General features: G+C 42.9%; 1 protein-coding gene across 1 annotated transcript; it reads right to left on the bottom strand.

Annotated features, from left to right (window-relative positions):
• Positions 1-1,899: 1,899 nt before the first annotated feature.
• CYP2R1 (cytochrome P450 family 2 subfamily R member 1) lies at positions 1,900-12,320 on the bottom strand. Its single transcript, XM_081926109.1, has 5 exons — positions 12,038-12,320; positions 7,511-7,652; positions 4,755-5,387; positions 3,566-3,895; positions 1,900-2,745 (listed from the first exon to the last, which is right to left on the bottom strand). The coding sequence occupies exons 1-5, from the start codon at positions 12,263-12,265 to the stop codon at positions 2,567-2,569; spliced, it is 1,512 nt and encodes a 503-aa protein (XP_081782235.1). The 5' UTR covers positions 12,266-12,320; the 3' UTR covers positions 1,900-2,566.
• Positions 12,321-15,103: the final 2,783 nt, after the last annotated feature.

Genomic DNA, 15,103 nt, shown 5'->3' on the forward strand with positions numbered 1-15,103 from the left:
ACAATAAAATTGTAGGTAACTCAGCTAAAATCCACAATATAATTTTTTAAAAATGCCACAAAACCATCGAGAGATAAAATATGTAAAAAAACACCCCGTATAAAAACAAATATAGGTAACTGAATAGCAATTGAATTGCTGTGTTGTTTTGCCAAAACAAAGCTTTCAGCAGGCCTCTAAAAACACAGGTGCTGCCACACTAACTGAACAGCTCCCCACAACTGAGGAAAGGACCTCAGGTAGCATTTGCAGAAGTGCAAATAAGCAGGTATGTGGCAAGACACCCTTAAGTAAATTGGACCTGCAAAGTATTTACAAGTTTTTTAAAAAGAAGAGGAAAGAATCCTATTATAAGTGTGGACAACTTGATACAGTAGTTCAAAAGGCATCGTTTTAGGCTCTACCAACAGCATCTGTAATCACATATAATATCTTAATAAACTGTACAACTATAAAAGTAGGTCAGAATTATTTTCTTCACGGCTGTAGGAACAAGCTTCCTGTTAGTTTACTCTCTCAGCCATGACTACACCACACCCGCTCTCAATTAAAGCACTTATATAATACAACACTTCATTTCTATTGCCTCAGCAATCTTTTCAACAGCCATGTAAAAGGCAGAGCAAGCATTATTTGCCCTATATTGGAGGGTGAAATACAAATAAAAGTGTAGCAGATAGGGTAGTGGTTCGTTTAGGGCCAAACTAGTTACCTGCATGTTGACTAAATGGATGTTCACCTGTTAAGATGGGTTACACTTAAAAGGGCATCTTCCTCATCTCACATTCTGTTGCTTTGGTGTGTGTTTTTCCCTTCTATCCTGTGTCTGCTACTAAAAGGCTGCCTTCAAGGGTCTCCTCCCCTGCATGCCTTTAGTGCAGTGGTGTCCAAACTTTTTTCAAAGAGGGCCAGATTTCATGAAGTGAAGGGCTGTGAGGGCCGACCAAAGGGCTGAGTTTTTGAGGTTTTTTTTTTTAGAATTTTACCCCAGGAAATAAACTGCCACAGGGGCCAGATTAAACCGACTGGCGGGCTGGATTAGGCCCCCGAAACAGACTTTGGACATGTCTGTAATTAAACTCTAAACTCCACCCTTCATTGCCAAACCAGTGTGTTTTAAATAAAAAGTGATGCAACTGTTTCAGCACTAAAGGAATTGCTGAAAGGATACCTGAACCAGAAATTACCCAGCCTATAGCTAGGGATTTATATTCTGTAATGCATCAGTGCTCTAGGTGCCGCTAGGTAGCGTAGGCAAAGTTGCCTTAAGGCTTTTGCCAGAGCTTCAGAATGGAGTGCCTCACGCAGGTGGCATTTTCCTAGGGTTTTGTGTACATGCATTTTCCCCACGGTCCTTCTTTGAGCCAACGAGCATCCCAGACTCATGGAATACTCTATGCTACAGATGACTGTTGTGTGGCCTTATGTACAAGTTGGAGGGCAAGTACTAATGAGATGGTGGAGTGAAAAAGTGGCTTGAAAGCCTTTTTTAAAAAATAATTGGGTGAGCTTGATGTACAGAAAAGTTTTTGCTAGGCTATAACTTCTAAAGGCAAAGGTAAAGGGACCCCTGACCATTAGGTCCAGTCGTGACCGACTCTGGGGTTGTGGCGCTCATCTCGCTTTATTGGCCGAGGGAGCTGGCGTACAGCTTCTGGGCCATGTGGCCAGCATGACTAAGCTGCTTCTGGCGAACCAGAGAAGCGCACGGAAACGCCGTTTACCTTCCTGCCAGAGCGGTACCTATTTATCTACTTGCACTTTGACGTGCTTTCGAACTGCTAGGTTGGCAGGAGCAGGGACCAAGCAACGGGAGCTCGCCCCGCCGCGAGGAGTCGAACCGCCGACCTTCTGAGCGGCAAGTCCTAGGCTCAGTGGTTTAACCCACAGCACCACCCGTGTCCCATGCTATAACTGCTACCCAGAGGGAAAATTATAGTTTTTCTCCCTCTCTCATAACACTAGAACTTGTGGACACCCTATGAAGATAACTGTTGGAATATTTAAGACAGTCAAACTATGGAACTTGCTCCCTCCAGAGGCAGTGATGACCATCAACTTGGATGGCGTCAAAAGAGGATTGACAATTTAATGGAGGAGGGAGCTGTCAATGGCTGCTGCCTCTGCAGTTGGAGGCAGCAATGCTTCTGAACAGCAGTTACTGGAAGCCATGGGAGAGGAGACGGCTCTTGCATCTTCTCCCTGGTTTCCCACAGGCATCTGGTTGGCCACTGGGTGAACAGGATGCCGGACTAGATGAGCCATTGGCCTGGTCCAGCAGGCCATTCTTACACTTGTATCCCATTCACCACACATTAGAATACGGTGGAGCACCTTCTACTCATTCTCCATCACCTGCCCTCAAAAACCATCTCTCTCAATGTCCTTACACACCATTGAAGCATTTTTTAAGATGGACAAGAGGCATTTAAAAAAACAACAACACAGGGAACGATTTGGGCATTTGAGTCAGGAAAGCGTGGAACAAAAACATTACTTCTCATGATATTTCCATGCCTCTGGCCCCAAGGCCTCACACTTTGAACTGTTGGCACTAGGTGTGTCTTCAGTAGCGCCTTTCTGCACAAATAAGGTATGGATGGGGTTGCAGAGTCATGCCTAACTTTGGCTTAAGGTTGGGAGTCCAACCACTAGGAAAATGCAGATGAAATTGTTGAAGTAATGAGGTGAAAAATAAAAACATTTCCATTCTGGCCAACTGTTCGCCTAAACAGTGCCTTCGCCCTGAAGGGGAAAAAGAAAGAAAAGAAAATAGTATTTTAAAAGAGCTAAGGGTTTTTTTGTCGTTTATCAAAAAGTACAAGTGCCATTATGATAAGAAAGTACTGCATCTCTTAAAAATTTTACCTATTCTGGTAAGCCATTAATTAATCCATGCTGTTAAAGGTTTAGGCACCATTCTAAAATTAAGACAGCGGAAGAGGGACAATTTGGAATTTGGAAAAACATGGTTCTCAAATTACTTTATTACCAATCTGGTAAGAACCTGATGGCATCATTTAATTCTTTTGAACATATGATTTTCATAAACTAGTTCTGCATAAACTACATATAACCCCAAGTATGAGAAAGCTAATGGCTGATGTCCAAACATTCCAGAGAACAGTTCTTTCCTGTTAAGAACACACTGTCCTACCAGCACAGTGCAAGATCCACATGTTATTTCCCCCTCAGATAAGCAGGATAGTGAAATCTTTAGAGCCTGATAAGGCTGCTGTTGCCAAGATTCCACTAGCCTATACCATTTTTAAAAATCTTTCTAAACTGCAAGTGGGTTGTTTCATGTATAGTAATCAGACAAGAACTGTTACGACACTCAGTTAAGTCTGAGTCTAAGCTCAAGATTTCGCTGCCTTGGTTTCATTAAAACTTTTGTATTAAAACAGTTGGTTTAGTTGATGATTAACAACTGAAGTTTAAAATGAATTAGTTTATGAAGTCAAAGTCTTTGGAATATTTGGTTGGTAGATATAGCATGCTAGCCATTTTGACTCTAGTCACAAATTTGTTGCTTCTAGATTTTTGGTTAAGTACGTACACTTACCCAGTGAAAATGGAATGAATGCTTCTTTCTTGACAAATTGTCCAGAGCTGTCCAAAAACCTCTCAGGACAAAACATTTCCGGGTTACTCCAGTACTTTTCATCAAAGTGTACAGAGTAGAGATTTGTAATGACTGTAGTGCCTTGAGGGATAGAATAGCCACGTACAACTGTATCCTTAGAAGTCGCATGGAAAATACCTAGTGGAGCTACGTTACAGAATCTTAAAATTTCATGCAGTACTGCCTCAGTGTATGGCATTTTACACTTTTCTTCTAGGCAAGGTGTTTTGTTTGGCCCAATAATTAAATCGATTTCTTTATGAACTTGCCCTGTTGGAGAAAAAGCTTTTAGTTTATTGAGTAACTGTTTGGCAAAAATAAGTAGACACGTTCATTCTACATTTAACTATGAAACCTTTAAATATATTTGTAGCCCCACTGATTTTGTGTACATTAGCCACATCCACTAGTCATGGAGAATCCTGGAAATTGTAGTTTGTTAAGGGTGCTACGAACTGTAGGTCTGTGTGGGGTAACTACAATTTTCAGGATTCTTTGGGGGAAATCATGACTGTTGAAGTGGTATAAGAATACTTTATGGTGTCAGATGTGACCTTTGAACCAAATGCAGTCGTACCTTGTATCCTGAATGCCCTGGAACTTGGACGTTTTGGCTCCCGAACATCACAAACCCTGAGGCGATTGTTCTGGTTTTTGAACGTTCTTTTGGAACCTGAAGGTCCGACAGGGCTTCCGTGGCTTCTTCTGATTGACTTTGGTTTTCGAACGTTTTGGAAGTTGAACAGATTTCTGGAATAGATTCCGTTCGACTTCCAAGGTACGGCTGTACTCTAATACAGCTAGCTGAATAGATGCAGCATTTTTTTGTCAGTTTCCCTCCCCTACTTTCCCTTCTAAAATCTGCTCTGGAGTCTTGCGGAATCCTCTAGAACAGCATGGAGTCAGTAACTGGGAAGGATAAGTTGGGAAATATGCCCCCTTTCCACCAGCAGACACATCCTGAACAAACTCTGCTCAAGGGATACAACTTCCAGTGGGACCAAACTCTAGTTTCAACCTAATGTATTCAGTTCGGGTAAAGATTTAACAAGTGCTGTTAATACCCTGCTTGGACTGCACATTCTTAATCATAGAAACAAAACACATCACGGCATATGGCATAATTTACCTTGAATATTAGGATAAAGAGCCATGAACAACACTGCCCATCTTAGAACATTTGTTGTAGTTTCTGTTCCGGCAATTATTATTTCTCCAGCAGAGAAAATTAAGTTTTCTGTTGTAAATGTAGACTCAGGGTCATTTTTATTTTTGTCCATCTCATCAAAATATGCATCTATAAAATGCCTTGGTGACTGAGGTTTCCTATTTTGTGAGAAACGCTCAATAAGGTGGAGTAGAAAAGTATAGACTTCAGATGCATTTTTAAAGAGTTGCTGATGCTTTCCAAAGGGCAAGGCACCAATCCATGGAAAAGCATTGTACAAAAATGCAGAAGAACTAGCTGCCAGTTCAATGTTTTCACTAAATATGTCCATCATATGCTGAAATTCAGTGTCTTCGTATGTAAACCGTTCTCCAAAAAGAATCAAGTTAGTAATATTTGAAACTGCATTTGTTATCAAGTATTTCAGATCAAAAGGCTTGCCCTTATAGGTATCAATGGCCTCAAGGAAAATGACTGATTCTTCTGATATTTTGCTTTCGAAGGACTTTTGACCATATCCAAAAATACGGAAGCTTGTTACAGCCAGCTTGCGATGCTCTGTCCAACCTCTGCCATAACTTGAGTTCAATAAACCTGAAATATACAAGCGTCAATATGCTTAACCCAGGATCTTACTTCCTCTTTCATCCATATGATCTTTCTATGATCTGCAGCTACACAGTTACACACACGTACAAACAAAAATAGTATCCTCAATTCGTCATAGTGAATTAGTTTTACTGTTATCTTTCTATAGTTAATGACTTCAGAATTATGTCCTATGTTTTTAAGTGCATGCAACATTATACCTACTCAAAATGCAAGCTGTTTTTAGCACTTTGGGAACTGAATGCGTAAAAATGTTGTTTTTAATGCCAATTTTGCCTTTTCCACTTCCCTGAAGTTTCAAGGTAGCCTTTTGCTAAGCCAGTTTCCTTGTAAAGTGTATACTGGTGATTTATGTAATAGATGCTTATTTACAAATACAAAAGGACAAGCGGGGGGAAAGGCTTATTTACAAATACAAAAAGTCAAGCGGGGGCGGGGCAGGCACCAAGACAGGTAGTGCTAGGCAAAGATATAAAGATCAACCAACTATTTTTGTACATCCAAGATTTTGTGTGTGTGTGTGTGTGTGTGTGTGTGTGTGTGGAGAGTGTTTCTTAACAGCAAACCAGTATACCTTCTCACCTATCCCACAAAGTAAACAGCTTTTGAAACACAGTGTGACATAGAAAAGCAGCTTGAGTTGGAGTGACAAAACTTGTTTAAAGACATTTTTTAATTTAGATTATGCCTGAGGAACTGAATTGCCGTAAAATTACAGAAGACAGATAAATAGATTTACATGCAATTTTTAAAATCTTCCCAAACCTTTTTTTTTAAAAAAAATTTAATTTATATATATATATATATATTATTAATAGGGTTGGCTAAAACTTATGTATCCCTTAGGGTGCAGTTAGTATTTTTGAGAACTTGATGCAGGACTAGTGACTAAGTTGCCTGCTAGCTGGATAACTCAGTTGGTTAGACGTACGGTGCTAACAATGCCAAGATTGCAGGTTCGATCACCATAAGAGACAGCTGTATATTCCTGCACTGCAGGGGTTTGGAGTAGATGATCCTCAGGGTCCCTTCCAACTCTGATTGTAAATAAGGTTTTACAAGGACACATTAATTCTCCAATGCTCTCATGCCCAAAATAAACTAAACTCAATCTCTGGAGCTTTCATGACCTTGAAGTGTTTCAAGCACTTTGGGGTGCTTTTCATTTTAGTGTCCAAGATATATTTCATTTTTACTTTTGAAAGGGTATGCTTTCAGCTCTTAACACTGTCTACAGCACTGAACATATACAAGTAATGATTTTCAAACACAACTGCCGTAACTGCATGCTACCACATGAAGGTGCTTCTTTGTCAGAGTACAGTGGTACCTCTAGTTGCGGACTTAATCTATTTCAGGGTGCCGTTTGCACCCCGAAAAGTCTGCAACTAGAATGCCTCTTCCGTGCATGTGCAATCGAGTGCTTCTGCGAATGTGTGAAGCACGCAGATCACTTCTGTGCGTGCGGCGAACCCGGAAGTAAACACTTCTGGGTTTGCCAGGTTCGTAAACTGAAAGTCCATAACAAGAGCGGAACACAACTAGAGGTACCACTGTATTACTTAGCTATGCATCTTGGTCTCCCAATCTAGTTTGCAGAGTACACTAAGCATTACATGCAAATACATGTAAACAGAGTATCATAAGCTAATAAACAGTCTTAGGAAGATACAGAAGTGTACTGGAGGCAGCAATAATAACCCTCCTGCAATCCCTTTCTCTTACACAGTACTACTCCAGTGCACTCTTGCTGTAATGTTTACTGAAAGAGCCTATGAGGTGGGTAAAGTTGGGGGGGGGGCGCTTCAAGGGATGGAATGATCAGAAATATAGCCTGCCTAAGTATGAAGCCATCTTATTCTTCCTGGCTAAAGGACAACAGTTCCAACAGTGCACATCAACAGCCAGCTTCGATTTCCCAATGTTGCCCTTTGGAACAGAGCTTGAGGAATTTTGCAGACCAAGTCAGAAAGCACATACAAATGAAAAATGCTCTCAGGGTTGTTTCTTTAAAGTTAGTAAGAAGACAGAATTGCAGGCACCTTTTTTAAAAGCATATACCCAATACACTAATAAGCCTCTATTAAAACAATAACAACAAAACATACCTCCCATTTTTGTCAGCTTCTTGAACAAAGGAAGAGATGGCCTGTCTGCAAAAATCTCACTCTGCTGAACAAGGCATTCTTTCACTGCATCATAGCCATTCAGGACAATAGTTGATATCCCTCCAAGATCAAGGCTAAATACCTTTTAAAAAAAGATTACATGTTACTTTCAAGAATTGGGGTTGGGAGTGGGCAGAGAGAGAAATACTAGTTTCTTTTTCTTTAGAAATGTTCTTGTTTGGTCAATGGACAGCACAACAGGTATGCTTCTAACACCACATGTTGCTCACAAATATGCTACATGTGCTATGTAGAAAGATTACAGTTGCATAACAATATCGCAGTTTGCCTTCATTCATAGACGGTTATACAGTGGTAAGGTAAAGGGACCCCTGACCATTAGGTCCAGTCGTGGCCGACTCTGGGGTTGTGGCGCTCATCTCACTTTATTGGCCGAGGGAGCCGGCATACAGCTTCCAGGTCATGTGGCCAGCATGACTAAGCCGCTTCTGGTGAACCAGAGCAGCGCACGGAAATGCTGTTTACCTTCCCGCCGGAGCGGTACCTATTTATCTACTTGCACTTTGATGTGCTTTCGAACTGCTAGGTAGGCAGGAGCAGGGACCGAGCAACGGGAGCTGACTCCGTTACGGGGATTCGAACCGCCGACCTTCTGATCGGCAAGTCCTAGGCTCTGTGGTTTAACCCACAGCGCCACCCGCGTCCCCTCCTATAAAGTGGTACCTCGGGTTAAGTACTTAATTCGTTCTGGAGGTCCGTTCTTAACCTGAAACTGTTCTTAACCTGAAGCACCACTTTAGCTAATGGGACCTCCTGCTGCCGCTGCACCGCCAGAGCACTATTTCTGTTCTTATCCTGAAGCAAAGTTCTTAACCCAAGGTACTACGTATTTCTGGGTTAGCGGAGTCTGTAACTTGAAGCGTATGTAACCTGAAGCGTATGTAACCCGAGGTACCACTGTATGTCAAAATACAACATCAATAATATATCTTTTCAGTCCAACATCTTGGCTAGGCTTACTGTCAGGAGGAACACTGCAGGAGGAACATTGTCTGCATCATTCTTAAAGTGAATGCATTACCTGTCACAAGAGATAAACATAAATGGGCAATATGTTTCTGTGTCAGCAGGAATGACACGTCATGAACAAAGTGTCCCTGAGCAGAAGATGAAATAAACTCTGCAGTAAGAGGTATGCTTCTGACTGTTAAGATTACGCAACAGGTGCCTCACTATCTTTAGAAGACATCCAAACCAGAAAACCGTTGTTTAATTTAAGCTATACAGTGGTACCTCCACTTACAAACTTAATTCGTTCTAGAGATCTGTTCTTAAGCCGAAACCGCTCGTAACATGAGGCATGGTTTTGCTAATGGCGCTTCCCGCTGCCGCCACGCGACTTTCGCTCACATCCCAGGGCAAAGTTCGCAACAAGGGGCATCTACTTCTGGGTTAGCGGAGCTTGTAACCAGCAGCGTTCGCATGGAGGACAGTATGTAACACAAGGTTCCACTGTAGTGAGCAAGCACGGGTCTGAAACCATTTTTATCCAAACTTGCTTTCACTAACCAGAGTTTAAAACAGTTTTGTAAATAAGTTCAGAAATTACTAGCATGCACACCTAGTCCATGTTTCCATAGTAGCTACTTTAAAAAAAAATTCTTCTACAAGCAGGGGGGACAGGTTGATCCTTGCTCCTTCTGCCATTGCTAGCAGTAGACCAGGCATAGGCAAACTCGGCCCTCCAGATGTTTTGGGACTACAACTCCCACAATCCTTGGCTAACATGACCAGTGGTCAGGGATGATGGGAATTGTAGTCCCAAAACATCTGGAGGGCCGAGTTTGCCTATGCCTGCAGTAGACTATTGGAGGAGGCATGGAGCAATCTGTCCTGCCTCTGCCAGACTTAGAATAATCAAATCACAGATCTAAAGAAAGAAGGGACCACAAGGGTCATCTAGTCCAACCCGCTGCAGTGCAGGAATCTTTTGTCCAACGTGAGGCTCAAACCCACGACCCTGAGATTAAGAGTGAGCCAAACCTCTTGCTTGCATGGAATTCCTGCTCACTTAAGGTTACCAGGCAAGTTGTTAAATACTTGGCTGGTCCAGACAAGCCACATTTAAGATGCCACAGGGAACTGTGGTTAGTTTTGTGGTATGTGAAGGAGAAGGATTATGCAGGTTTATTCACATAGTGGGAAACCATGGTTTAATTGTATACCATACAAGAAAGTATATTTTATCATTTTTCTGTACTGATCAAATAGATGAATATGGAATCATTATTTTTGCAATTAATAAAAAATTGCATAAAGCTTAAAATTCTGATTTTGGTTTCCAGTTTTTGTCAGCAAATGTTCCTTTTCATAAGCTAAAGGAAAATATTTCTATTTGTGACTCATTATGATTGATATGATCACCAAACAAACAATTAAAGGGAAACTTTTAAGGAGAAATGTCCTAGTGGTCACTCCTTTTCCTGTTCCTATGAGTAATGATATTTTTTCACAAGAAACTCAAGGCACTGTGACTGTCCTCTTTGCATCCCTGCAGTAGAAAACATCTTGTATTCCAAAGAGTATTAAAAACATGTCCTTTCTTTACAGAAATTGGCAACCAGCCAGTAGGATAGTAAACTGTCAACATTCCAACTGAGTTTATGCTTCTAGCAGCTGTTGAAACATTTTAATTTGTTGTAAATGTTTTTTATCAAGGTTTTCTAGCTGTCCTGGAGAGAATTTTTAAAGACGAAAAGGTGTCAGATTATTGGTTGTCTCCAAAGCAGCATCAGCGGAGTTTTCCAACATCTGAAGCTGATTTTGAGGGCATGCAGGGTGTTGCCAGGAAAAGGAGAAGAAAGTTCCATTCATGGAGCAGGAGTGTTGGGTGCTATTCTATATACAGACCAGCATGTCATCACTATGCAGCAGCAGACAACTAAAGTAATGACTTTGCCATTTCTTGTGAAAGTATATTTAACTATGAGTTATGGCTGTGCTGGTGCTCCGCTCGATATATATGAAAGGCAAACAGGCTTAAGTCCCCTAACATCAGGAACGTATGTTAAGAGTCCTCATTGGCTGCAGCTTCATGGTGTATGTTGGCGATGTGCTTAGTAATCTGGATGGCATGCAGGATGAGGCTCAAATTGAGAGTGACCCAAGTTCAGTGTTACCCCGCAAAGGGAAGACATATTCATTTTACTGATGACTTCCTTCCCCTGTTCTATAACAGTTTTTAAAAACTTGCCACATTCTCTTAGAAATTTAAATAAGAAAGCCCTCTAACTCACATATTAAACCTAAGCAGTTTTGAGGTGGAGTTAGTTTGGTACTATAGTCCAAAATGTAAAATAGAAACAAAGATTCCTGTAGCATCTTAAATATCTAGCAGAGTTGAGACACAAAGTGCAGCCCACTTTGACAAGGGTCACAGGGTTTATGTAAAGCAAGTTTTTTATTTTTTTAATGTTGAACTTGGAGCTGTATTAACAGACAGTATTAGCAACATACTGCATATGTTTGTCCAACATATGCTTGGTGGACAAGTTAGGCAGCTTTCTGAAAAAAGCAGGTGCACACCTTTACAATATGGTATTTAATAATAACTATGATGCAAACAAGTCTCATGATTGTACAATACTGCAAACTTTATATATTTTAAGAATTCTGTGCCAAACACAACAGGACTCAATACAAAATGGCAAATAATAAATCACATCCTGTTACTGCAGTTCAAATATGCAACAGCCAAAACGTAAAATGACTTTAAAATAAAGTCCTGTTGATTTCAGCGATACTTAATCCCAAGTAACTAAGTTCAGAATAGCCTCCTAAACTTTCCTGACATAAAAGCTGGTCGATGTAACAAAGCCTTTATGCCTTCCTCACTTACAAGGTGAGTTATATAATTCTTTTGTTTGTAAAGTGCTTTCCTAACTGAGGTCTGCCTCCAACAACTACTCTTGCAAGTTAACAGTGAAACCCTCAGAAATAAGCTTTAGGTTTAACAGGATTTATTCCTAGGTTAAGTGGGTGTAGAACTGCATTCTCTTGCCCGAGAGGAAGCTCATTTAACTGAATGGGGCTCAACTTCTAGCAACAGAACAACTAGCACACTAGCAAAGCTAAGCAGGGTCCGGTCTGGTTTCAAATGGGATCGGGCCGGGGTTGAGATTCCTGCATTGCAGGGGGTTGGGCTAGATGAGATTACATGCCCCTTCCAACTCTAGAGTAGACATTGATACGGTTGTCTTGCAAGCGCAGGAAAGCACAGCGTTGGGCAGAGAGGAAGCGAAACTTGAACCCAGATCTGAAAGTGAAGATGTGGAAAGAGATCAGATCCGGGCTTGAAGTTATTCACATGAATCGGAAAAGCCTCGTCTTACAACTTAACGGTCTTGGAAGTGGCAAATGTCTAAGAATTAGACCGAGGGTTTGGCTTGGTCTCCCCAGGGCCAGCTCCTCCTCGGGACCCCCCTCCCGCCCCCGGGGCTGCAGTACCTGCCCGTAGAGCTGGCTCTGCCTCTTCATGTAGACGTGCGGCTGCTCCGAGGCCAGCGAGTGGATGTTGCCAATGAGAGGCAGCCCCGGCGGGCCGGGCGGGAAGCCCACCGGCCGCCTCTGCTTCAGCAGCTGCCTCACCACCAGCGGCAGCAACAGCAGCACGAGGACGCCGGCGCCCACAGCCGCCGCGGCGACCGAGCCCACCCCCGGGACCCCGGACCACATTTCCCGCTCCTGCCGGCCCCAGCCAGCCAGACGCGGGCTCTGCTCTCGCGCTCCCTTTCTCCTCTTTCTCCAAACACGCAGAAACAACAACATCCCTCGGCCCGCTTGCCGCGTCTTCTTATAGGACGCCGGCAGCGCTCGTCAGGCGAAGCCGAGCCTGATTGGTGGAGCCTCCGCGCCACCTCGCGCTCTTTTTCCCCCGGCCCCTCCTCTCGCGCCGCGCTTGTTCTGGAGTTGCGCCTGGGGACAGTTCGCGAGTGGGGTGCTGGGGGGTCGGGAGTTCCCACGGGAGCAGCTGCAACTCCCGCCGCGGCTTCCCCACCCACCCCGCCAAGACTCGCGTTTATCTCCCCACACAAGCTTGCTTCATCATGAGCAGGGCTCTTCCTTGCATAACAGGCAGCAATTGCTGCAAACTGATTTGAATAGGGGCGGGGAAGGCTCACCGGATAGCAAATTCAGGTCAGGGGCAGCAGCGGGGGGGGGGGGCATTCGGAAAGAGGCAGGGATTTCCCCGTTTCTGAAAGCCTGAGAATTCCCGGCAAAAGCTCGTCCTTTCAGTGCTAAGCTCTTTCCGCTGGCTGCCCCATCCTCACAGCAAAGGTTAAAAGAACAACTCATTTCTATGCTCTTTTAATTTGTAGCATTTCCAGTTGTCAAACCTGAAACTCCTTGTTCTTGCAGTTTTCAGTGTGTGTGTACGTACTTACAAAGCAGTGGCTGTCACTTGGAGAGCATTTTAACTTACTTCATGGAAGCTGTTCCTGAAGGAAGAACTGTGAGGGCAGAGACTCCATCAGCCAAGGCCTCCTTCCATCTGCCTTGCTCCACCCTCTAGTCTCTGCTTCTCAATTTGTATTGCATTATTTTACGTACTGTGGCTTGCTGTTGTTTTATTTATTATAGTTTAGAAATTATTTATTGTATCTGCTGAGTGGATTTCTGTTTAACTTTTATATGTTGTTATTATTATTTAATACTATCCTAATGATTGTTGAATGTTACTTTTTGATAAAGGTAAAGGTAAAGGTACCCCTGCCCGTATGGGCCAGTCTTGACAGACTCTGGGGTTGTGCGCCCATCTCACTTAAGAGGCCAGGGGCCAGCGCTGTCCGGAGACACTTCCGGGTCACATGGCCAGTGTGACATCGCTGCTCTGGCGAGCCAGAGCTGCACACGGAAACGCTGTTTACCTTCCCGCTAGTAAGCGGTCCCTATTTATCTACTTGCACCCGGGGGTGCTTTCGAACTGCTAGGTTGGCAGGCGCTGGGACCGAGCAGCGGGAGCGCACCCCGCCGCAGGGATTCGAACCACCGACCTTTCGATCGGCAAGTCCTAGGCGCTGAGGCTTTAACCCACAGCGCCACCTGCGTCCCCTACTTTTTTGATACAGGTTACCTATTTTAAAGTTATGCTTTATTATCACATTTTTGTATTGCATTAGATTACAGTAAGATGTGCAGTTTTTGTTTCTTCAGCTTGTAAACCGCCTTCAGTACTGTAAGATAGAAAGACGGTATACAAATTAAAAATGATGATGATAAGCAGTTCCCAGTATGTGGTGAGTTATTTGCAAGTAGTGGCTCACCACCTGAATCATGGTTGCTACTACCTTGTGGTAGAATCGACACCAAGACCAGTTGGTATGAAAAGGGCTGTTTCACATATAAATGTACTTCTTCAGTTTACTGTAGGCTTGATCATAAACAACAGAATGTGTGAACAGACCCCAGCGAAGAACATTGGCTTGGATCCTAAGATAAATGAAGGTTCCTCTGTCTGATTTTGAGCGATCCCCTGCAGCTTCCTGTGGCCAACAGAAGGCTGTCCAGCATCTGACTGAATGTTTGCAAATAGAGAGAGCCCTTCCATTGTACAACTGCTCTTTCTGTCAACAAACATCTCCTTAGGCTGACTCATCAATCTACCCTCCTGTAACTTAAGCTCATTAGATTTAGCCCTGCCCTCCATAACTGAACAATAATTGAACACATTTCATATATGTTTTCATATTTTGTTATAAAAAAAATTAAATTTGTCACAAGGGATGATCGAAACTAATCTTAACTGTTTATAATGGTTTTAATAATTACATGTGGGTAATTTTGATTTTCAGATAACTAAATAAATGTGAAAATCATCTTTGAATGTGTGAGATTTCATGGTATAATAATGATTTTAAGTTGCGTTCTGTAGGCAGTGGTGAATCTCCTCCCACCCATCTTGCACTTGGTGTTCAGACATCACTTGCACCACCCTAGTTACACTACTGTTGTGAACTGCCCTGAGGATCAGAGATTATGTCTTTCGCCTAAGTGACAGCTCTTCAGGTCTTTGAGGAGTGCTGTCATGTTCTTCCCTCCAGTCTTCTCTAGCCTAAACACACACAGTTCCTACAACCTCCTCATAGGAATTATGATCCACATCTCCAATTGTCTTTGGTGTCTTTTGAACTCATTCCAATTTGTCTACCCAGAATTGGAGATTGTACTGATGACGTCTGACTAGTGCAACATAAAGTGGAACTATTGTTTCCTGCAGCTTGGAAGCCTTTACTGCTACAACCTAAAATAATATCTTCTTCCTCTTCCTCACAGCCACATCACACTTCTTTGGCTCATGTTCAGCTTGCTTTTGTTTTGTTTTCACGTGTACTATTGCCAAGCCAGGGCCGGCCTGCTCATGAGGCAAGGTGAGGCAACCGCCTTAGGTAGCAGACTCTGGAGAGCTGTGATGGGTGGCATGTCTGTGCCTGCCACCCCCCACTGTGTGCTGCTGCGAGAGAGAGGTGGGTGATGGAAAAGGCGCTCAAGGGAATTGGTTCACAGCCAGCACGT

Source organism: Podarcis melisellensis (assembly GCF_964234715.1).
Source record: "Podarcis melisellensis genome assembly, chromosome: 1".
In the NCBI taxonomy this organism is placed as follows: domain Eukaryota; kingdom Metazoa; phylum Chordata; class Lepidosauria; order Squamata; family Lacertidae; genus Podarcis; species Podarcis melisellensis.